This window comes from Anas platyrhynchos, chromosome 5 (genome assembly GCF_047663525.1).
Source record: "Anas platyrhynchos isolate ZD024472 breed Pekin duck chromosome 5, IASCAAS_PekinDuck_T2T, whole genome shotgun sequence".
NCBI classification, from domain to species: domain Eukaryota; kingdom Metazoa; phylum Chordata; class Aves; order Anseriformes; family Anatidae; genus Anas; species Anas platyrhynchos.
Genome location: NC_092591.1, coordinates 49348607 through 49357810, shown reverse-complemented (window position 1 = coordinate 49357810; position 9204 = coordinate 49348607). Strand labels below are relative to the sequence as shown.

The window sequence follows — 9204 nt, the reverse complement described above, 5'->3', positions numbered from 1 at the left end:
CCTCTCAAAAGAGCAGCTCAGCTTTTCTTTCCTGACATGACGGTCAGGCTGTGCTGCACCCAGTGTTGGACTGTGGATGGAGATCCTAATACTTTTTACAATAGGAACCAGACAGCGATGTTCTTCTTTGCAACAAGAGGAATAATAAAAAAATAAACAATCAAGCAAGGAAACTGCCTCACACTGAACCTTGGGCCATTTTGTTTTGTTTTGTTTTGTTTTGTTTTTGTGAAGATAACACCAATTTTATCAAGACAAGACCAATTAAACAGTAACAACAACAACCCTATAGTGAAGCAATTTGCTATTTGCTGCGAAGAACCAATTGCTTGGTGGAAGTGCTTGAGATCCCTGCCATACTGACTTTGTAACTATGAAGGCCAAGTCTATTGATTTCTGAATCAAGAAGCTAACTACCTTGAAACCAAAGCCTACAGCCCACAAGCTTTTACAGGCAGCCAGAATGAGAGCGAAACCGGAGAAGCTGCTGTCAAAATTCCTTTTAACTGACAGCATTATAAAAATAAATACACAGTTCTCATTTTTAAATAAATGAATGCTTGTAACATTCTCACTTTACTGCTTGGATAACCCTGGATACTCAATCCACCTTTTTCGCCTGCCCAGTTCCCTTGCAGCACAGCTGCAGAGCTACTTTCAGATGAGCTGATGCTTATGTGAAGTGTGGCGACTGCACAGCAACTCCTTCCCTGGGTCTGCAGCAGATTATCACTTATCTGAATAGATTAATCTCTTAATTATTTTGATCCTGGTGAAAGAAATCTTAATTATTTTGATCCTGGTGAAAGAAACAATGCCACCTGTTTCAAGAATACCAGATTATGTCCATGCTTCAAAGATTGATCCTCATAGGGATTGGTGCATATTGGCAGGATCTAATCCATGAACCCATGCACACCCACAGACCCATGTGCACTTTTTCTCCTTTGGTCTCAATCCCACCTGCATGGCAGCTCTAAGTAAAATATATGTTTTCCACTTGCAGTATCTAGGACATAATTTTTAGCTTTGAGATTGTTTCAGTTCTTGTCAGATGCAGTCTATATTTAGTCATACTGGCCCTATTTGTCTGTTTCTATGGTGCCTCTGGGCTAAGAGGGAGGAAACAATGGCAGCCTCTGCTTTTGTATGCAAAGCAGAGTGATACATAAATCAATAAGCCGTGCCATTCAGGGTGTGTAACTACAGTCACTTAACAGAAAGAAAAGTATAGATTTTTCCATCTCACCATGTGTCTTATCTCCTTCTTATTTCAATATGACCTCTAAAAGATATGTGTCAGTGCTTTATTCCAGCACCCACATCATGCTGTGGTGTGCTTCAAAGTGCAGGGCTACCTTACCTCCTCCGACTGCTGACGGCGATGCACACTACAAGGATCAATGCCAGTGCCAAGAGAGCAGCAACGATGATCAGCCAGTCTGGGGAGAGTCAAGGGAGGGGGAGAGAATGTGTTAATCCGTCCCATGTAATTTTGCAGTTTCACAGATGCTTGTGCATTCTTTAAGTTGCGAGACTTCTTGAATGAATGTTTGTTCACTTTGCAAATTGCTTCTGTGCAAATCAGGTACAATTTCATCAGTCACATTGCCTATGTGATCAAAGAAAGCGCTCAGCTATGCCCAGGCCAACACCAATGAAATACCTGGCCACTTCTGGCATCTAGAATCAGTGTATTTTAGATTGCATAGGTGAAGAGGAGTTGTGTCATTGATTTATTCCAAGAGCAGAAGAAAAGGCTTAGTGCTGACACATCTGCAATCCCACGTACAAAAGTAGGTTGGCTTTAAGGTAGAGTGAAATATCTATATTTTTTTTATTTTTTATTTTTTTTTTTAAATCTTACTTTAAGGGAGATCTTTAAAAAGCCAAATCCTAAACAAAAAAAAAATTAGAAGGAACTAAAAAACCAGGATAAAGAGGTAAAACAGGAAAGGACCCAAAGAGATCACCTCAGTTATATTTCACTTCAGTGAAACAGAATGAATAAGAGCATCTCTGAGAAACGTTCCATTTGCTCTCAGCATTTTTAATGAAGGAGATTTCACAACCTTCTCTATAGCCTGTTCTTCATTCCACAATATGTCCCAGAAAAAAAATGTCATTCTTTGACATCATTGTGTTGGCTTCTTTCCATTCTATTTTAACCTGCAATTCCTTTTCTGTAACACTTATCAGATATTGTTTTCATGGAATATTCTCAAAGTTATGATACTTTGCATTTATCTTTACTGAATTTTCCCTGATTGCATATCAATTTATCAAAATTATTTATCTCTTAATCCTGTTCTCCAAAATGCATGATTTCTTTTATCTACATAGTGCTAGAATATTTTATGAGTTGCAATATGCTCCATTTCTCAGACTCTCAGTGACAATGTGATTCAGAACAAAACCTGAACAACTATACTTGATGTACATCTTCATCTCTTATTTCAGTTCATATTACTATCATTATGTTCTTAAATTGTTAAAAGATATGACTTCAGAAACCTACCTGGTATCTGGGATGACCTTGGTTCTGATGTTATTGTTGTTGTTGCGTTCTCTCCAGGGTTAGGAGTGGGTTCAAAATTTCCCTTGCGTGAACCATGATCACCATCTATAATGGTTGTAGATCCTAAAGAACAAAACTGTATGTTACTCCAAATATCTTTAGTGAATATTTAACAGGGAGGTTAAAAATGATGACAATGATGACTTCCACAATACAAAAAAAAATTCTAGAAAGTTCACACTGAGGTCATTAAAAAGTATTCATATGGAAACCTATTACAAAGACTATAGCCATCATACTCTGAATAACAAAGCTCAGGGTTTTTCCCTTTCCACATTCTCATATGTTTCATTTTTGATTATGCAATACTTTCATGAACCAAAACGCAATTGTAATTGCCTAGAAATTTTCTGGAGAGAAGGTAAAGACTTCTGAATGTTGGAAACTTTTTGAAGATGCTTTTGTTATATAAGTCAAAGATCTTGTCTGTTCCATGGAGAAAAGAGAATGATAAAAGAGTAGAGAGAGAAAAATAATTTGACAATTTGACTTTCTGATTTAAATTGAAAATGGTCAATATGGAGAAATTTTAAGGCTTTTTATTTTATTCCTATATAGAATGATAAGGAATTTCTAAAACTTTCCTACTTTCATAAAATAGAAGTATAGTACTCCGGATGGTTTTAAATTTGATAGCTATGTATAAAGTGGGACCTTAAAACTTCTAAATATTCTCTCTAATAGCAAAAATACTCTCTGTAAAATTATATATGGATCCTCTGGCTCTTTTTAATAAGTTTTTTAATTTGGTTCTAAGACTGAATTAGATCTTAAGTTCAAATGCATACTTCCAGTCTCACATATTTCTTCTGATGGTCACACTGCTTGAAGTTTTATGTGATGACAGTAATATTTGTGGCCCACTCTGTTGCCATATGGGTATCCCATGTCTAAAATTATCTGTATGTTATAGATACAGTAGTTTCACATGGGACTACAACTTCATTATCAGTACAAAAACAGTATTACAGATCTCCACCTCTCTGAATTCTTCCAGACACTGATAGAGCAAATTAGACACTTACTCTAATCAGCTGTAAAGTTCTTTTTCTGTCACACACATTGCAGCTCTCTTCTAGCCAGCCTTTCTGATCTCATTTCCTAATGGCAGCTGGCAAATACAAAACTAAGAAGTGCATTTTCCTCCTGTTAAGCATAGCCAACAAGTAGTTGAATGTTCCAGATGTTTTCATTACTTTTGTTAACAAGGAACTTATTGACCCTTCAGTTGTTTTGTACTATCTCACCCCAAAGGACAGAGCACTAACTCAGCAACTATGGGACCTAATCTAGCCTCCAAGAAAGCTGAGCAAGAGAAATGTAATGACTTGTCTACTTGACGTGTCAGCGGATATTTTTTAAGGTGCTTTAAATCACCCTCGTGAAATGGCAGAGCTTTTTCACCAAAAAGGCCCTTAGAAAGGCATTTATTAAAGATTCCTGTGTTAAGAGAACTGCTAAATTTGCTCTTCCCCTCCCCTGAGCCCTGAGAAGAAACAGGATTTGATCATGTCTCCTGGTGTTCTGGCTCCTGGGAAGTGCCTGCAGAAGGCAGGGAGGGCTCCTCAATTGAGCTCTACATTTCATTTTGATGACATACTAGATTTTCTTCTTTTTGACTCTTATTTTTTGGATTCCTTCAGTAGACTGATTTGTTATTCCACTGTGGCACTTTGACAAAAGGTCAGTCATTAGTGGGATGTCAGACAACAGCTTAAACATTTCTGCAGAGGAAAGGCAAGTGAAAGGAAGGAGTATACTACAGGAAGCCATTCATTTGTTTGGAGGAAGCCTTTAAATAGTGCCTGTCAATATATTAAGGAATCTTTTTCACTCAATACAGCTATAGAGGGCAATGTTACAAATGAAAGAACGCTTCAATAAATTAACTTTAAAAAAAATGATAACAGTAGTGTCCAAGTAGTCCCCTTGTACTACGTTTTACAAAGGGTAGGTAAGTGAGAAAAATAAGGAAGTTTTAAGAAGAAGGCCTTATGAAACTTTGCCAGGGCACTGGCAATGCAAAGATTCTACACAGGCATTCACCTTGAAAAAGGTCTTAAAACCAGTCCTTACAGGTTTTATATGATCAAAACAGAAAGGTAGCAAACATTTTTTCAAAGTTTGTAATGTCTGCACAGTAAATTAAGGAGGCTGCTTGGACTAATTAAGTTAATAGGGCAGTGGGTGTCAAGAAATGAGTTTGTCATAGTAGGAAACAGTTATTAAAATATTTATCTTTCCAATAAAATGCAAATACACATTTTGCATTTATATTGCTGTGCCTATGTCAAAATATTTTAACCGCGGTTTTGGTAGATTTATTTTACTGTGTCTACATAAAACTCTGGGAAAAAAAAAAAAAAAAAAAAAAAAGGAAGAAAAATTCTACCTGATAGCGTATGAATTCACATTAATTATTTTAAATAGACTCCACCAAACCAAGTGGAGTTATCCCAGGGTAAAACTGTAGAGAGAAATCAAACATACCTAGAAACATTTAGCTGTCACTCCAAATTCCATTTTCAAATCTTTCAAAATTAATGTTTTCATTGGAAGCAAATTCTAACTCCTAACCATTATGAATAATAAAAATATCTTTAAAGTGCTTGCTGTAAGACATATAAATAGTATACGTAAGTATATGTATGTTTTACATATACAAGTATATAATTATGTTTCTGTGTAAAGAATGACCACAGAGCATTGGCCAAACCTGACAAAGTTCCACTAACTTCCAGGAAAGTGCATGAAAGTAGTATTTAGATTAGTGTGTGAGATAACTAGATTCTGGGGAAAAAAAAAAAAAAATAAAAAATTGCTATTAGCATGATGTGTTTAGGAACAAGGAAAAGTCCCTCAATTTCCCATACTACTAAGTTGCCAAAAAAATAAAAATAAATAAAATAAAATAAAATAAGATAAAATAAAAGATATTTGTAGTGTAATAAAGTAAACATGGTTACTGTTAACTGCACTAACTTTATCAGAAGAATAACATTTAAGAAACTGTTCACAGAGGAAACGTCAGTTAAAACCCACTATATGTAGCTATAATTAATCATTGGCAAGATACCAATAGCAGAGGTAACTAGGCAGGAAAAAAGAAAAAAGAAAAAGGACTGCAGACAGAATTACTTTTTCTTGATATGTATTCAACTGACACAGAAGGAATGAGGACAGGGGAAGAGTGAAAAACTATTAGGTGTTACAGAGATGTCACTTGTGACCGTCAAATAGGAAGAAAATTGCTAGCATGGGGAAAAAGCTTATGCTTTTTCATTTTATGAGATATGTTGTCACATACAGATAGTAAAATGTAAGAAAAAGTTACTTGCAAAACACTATTTTCAGTCATTTGGCAAAAGTCCTCTGCTTTGCAGAGAAAAAGATTTCCTTTCATGGCATCTTAGATGTGGATCATAAAAATATCTAGAAAAGCCAAAAGCAATAATAACCAAAAAATCAAATTATATTATGAGCATAACTGAAAACCCTGTTTAGTGCAAATACTTTCAGGGAATCATCGTTGTCCCAAACGATAACTGACATGGAAAAACAAAAACCATTTTAATTTATACTTCTTACTAGGAGGAAGAGGGGTCTGTAACTGATTGTGATGATCATCAATGTCTGAAAAAACTCCAGGTACCAAATTGACATAAGAGCCGTCTGTGGTATTTGCTTGTTCACTTTCACTTCCAGGCTGAGCGCTGGGTGCCAACGGCTCTTTGGTAGCTTCCTCCCGGCCGACAACATCCATGGACTCCGTGACTGCCATGACGATGGCACGATCAGCTTTAAACGTTAATGCCCATCAAACCACCACCCATCTTATTTCCCTCTTTCTGGTATCACAGCAAGGCAGAAAGGATGTCCTTCTGCCTGGTTTAAAGCACGGCAGGAGAAGGATGAGCAGAAGGCCTCCCCTTCCTCTTCCACGCTGCCACTGGCTTTTGAGACACTTAAACACAACTTGTTTGTCATGTTGGATGGAGATGTTGGCTGTACCCATGTATCCCAGTGACAGATGGAGAGGGAAGACCTTCGGAAGAAGAAACCACAGCAGCAAAAGCCTGACCCTGTAACTCAGGAGTGAGCAGCCATACCACAGCCCGATCTGTGGTGTTGTGCCTGTGACTCCCCTAGTGAGGAGTAAGGAATGGAAGGCAGAATTAACGGGATATAAATCTTGTGTGAATGCTCTGCTCTCACCATCAGGACAGTCTTCCTTGGTGATGGTGTCACTGCTGAGTCACAGGAGCAGATCACTCAATTAAGTTCACCAGAGCACCTCCACCACACCAATCGCAGCACCAAAGCATACCAAGCCTGACTCCACCGACGCATAATATGGGAGGATGGGGCTGGGAATTCGGGATCACCAAGGCACATGACATGCATAAGAAGAGACAGGAGGCCACCTGGCAACGTGCTTCAGCAAAGACCAGAAACCACCAAATGTACCAGGAAGAAGTCCCCTGCGACCATTCCAGAAGGTTGTACTAACAACAGCACAGATCCCACCACAGGAAATTTTTGGGTTGCAAGTCCGCAATAGGGTTGTAGATCCCCAAGATGAGAAAGGTAGTGAAAGGCATCAAAATCAGAAGAAATAATGCCTCATTTCACACAGCACGTGAGAAATGAGCATGATCCATTATTCTTACTGGTACCCGTCAGGAGAGAGTCATCTCCAGCTTCATTCGTACTAGCAGGATTCAGCCCGTGGAGGACCTCACCCCCAGGGGCATCTGTGGAATGTGTGATGCCTTCAGTGCCCCATCCTACTTCATTGTCTGAAGACAGAGGTGGCTGAGTTGAGTCTTCATGATGAGCACCGTCAGGAGTGGCAAGAGCTGTTATGATGACTCGAGGTGTCCACACTTCCTGGGTTACATCCGCTGGTTCCAGAACATCAATTTTGGCTGTTGCTGTTGTGATGTGATGATGGCTAAATTAACCTCAAACATATTTGCAAAATCCCACCTCATCAATTTTTCTCTTTTTATTTCATTTAATAAAGTCTGCCTTTTCCTTGGGGAAGGGTTGGGGCAAGCAAACAAGATCTGTATCTGTCATTATTATTATTATTATTTTTTATCTATTCCTTTAACTATGATTTATTGATTATTTGAATATTTGCTTACTCATTTCCCCAAATATCAGTGATCTTGGAAGTATATAAAAACTATTTAAAGAATAGATAGCAGCTACTGCTATAGCTACCTGATTATTTAAGATTAAGATCATCATCATCAATCTAATAAAATCTCCTTTCTAGTGTATTTTTCATCTCTGCTTTTCCATGAGATTATCATAAGAATGCATGCTGGTCTCCCAACAGACGAATTCAAAATGAATTCTAATGGAAAATAAAGGAAATAATTTTTTTAATTAACATCCTTCCCACAATCACTCATATGGTGCTCTTCTCTAAAGAGACTGCTGCTGATGAAAAAGTACGGATGTCAAAAAAACACGCAAAAATAGCATAGCCTAACTAAATGCCCTTGCAGTAATTGCAAATGCTCCAAAATATGAATAGAATAATAAAGGCTAATATACATGCAAAATTACAGCACTGAAAATTAACATTGTGAAACAAAATGACACACCAAAACATGCATTTCCAAACAATGGGAGCCTAAAATGTTATCTTGGAAAATATCTACTAACAACTATTTAGAAGGGAGAAAAATCATATTATTTTCAGAATGGAATGTGTATTAGAATTCCTATCATTACATAGGAATAAGATTAGAATGACTTGTTAGAAAGCACTTACAAGCACTTAAATAGATTGTCAAATCCTGTTGTGTTTTTTTGTTTGTTTGTATGTTTTTGTTTGTTTGTTTCATTTGTAATTGATCTGTTGAACTACATAGAGCTTAACAAGCTGATGACAATAAACAGTGAAGCTTTATATGATCGTTTCCATTCTTGGAAAACAAAAGGAGGAAGTAGAGAAAAGAACTGTTTTTTATCAACACAAGTTTTGGTTTTCATAGCTCTTTGGAAAATCCCAGGAGTTGTGATTTAAAGGAATCCTGAAGAAAATGGAAGTTGAAAAGGGAAAGCATAAGTTTTAATTTTTCCCTTAGAGTTTTATTTTTCTTAATAAAATACGAGAGATGTAACATTTCAAATGCACTAAAACATCATAAAAATCCAGTATTAAAAACTAAAATTTTAGGATAAAAATTCAATATTGTGATGGTGGATAACTCAATAGGATACCATACATAAAATAAGAATTGAACCTTGTAGATCTTCATGAACTGTAGTAAGTTATTTTAAAATTTACTGTACTAATGGTGTCTGTGGTGATCCTAAAACCAGGGATGAATAGACATGAAAAACTGTTTTTAAACATACAATTCATTTACCTCGAAAAAAAATAAAATAATAATTTTCTCTGTATCACCTTCCACTAAAACTTAAATTGAAAAAAAAATGGAGGGCATAAGAAACAGTACACCCAGGAAAAAGCAGTCTTAATGGATAGCATTTCTTGTTTGGATGTTCACATGCAACAGAATTATAAATCAGTTTGCACTGCAAGTCTACAACAAGAATGTAGATCCCCAAGATGAGAAAGATAGTGAGAGGCATCAAAATCAGAA

At 36.7% G+C, this 9204-nt stretch overlaps 1 protein-coding gene across 25 annotated transcripts in view; it reads right to left on the bottom strand.

Moving 5' to 3' along the window:
- The window catches only part of CD44 (CD44 molecule (IN blood group)), a 71235-nt gene that overhangs the window by 13956 nt on the left and 48075 nt on the right, over positions 1-9204 (bottom strand). For 20 of the 25 annotated variants that reach the window (XM_072039004.1, XM_072039011.1, XM_072039020.1 and 17 more), the window contains 4 exons: positions 7249-7512; positions 6167-6352; positions 2519-2641; positions 1364-1442 (listed from right to left, as the gene is read on the bottom strand). In XM_072039004.1, coding sequence (XP_071895105.1) covers positions 1364-1442; positions 2519-2641; positions 6167-6352; positions 7249-7512 — 652 coding nt within the window. The remainder of the gene's footprint in view (positions 1-1363; positions 1443-2518; positions 2642-6166; positions 6353-7248; positions 7513-9204) is intronic. The other 5 variants (XM_072039021.1, XM_072039024.1, XM_072039010.1 and 2 more) reach the window with 4 other exon arrangements.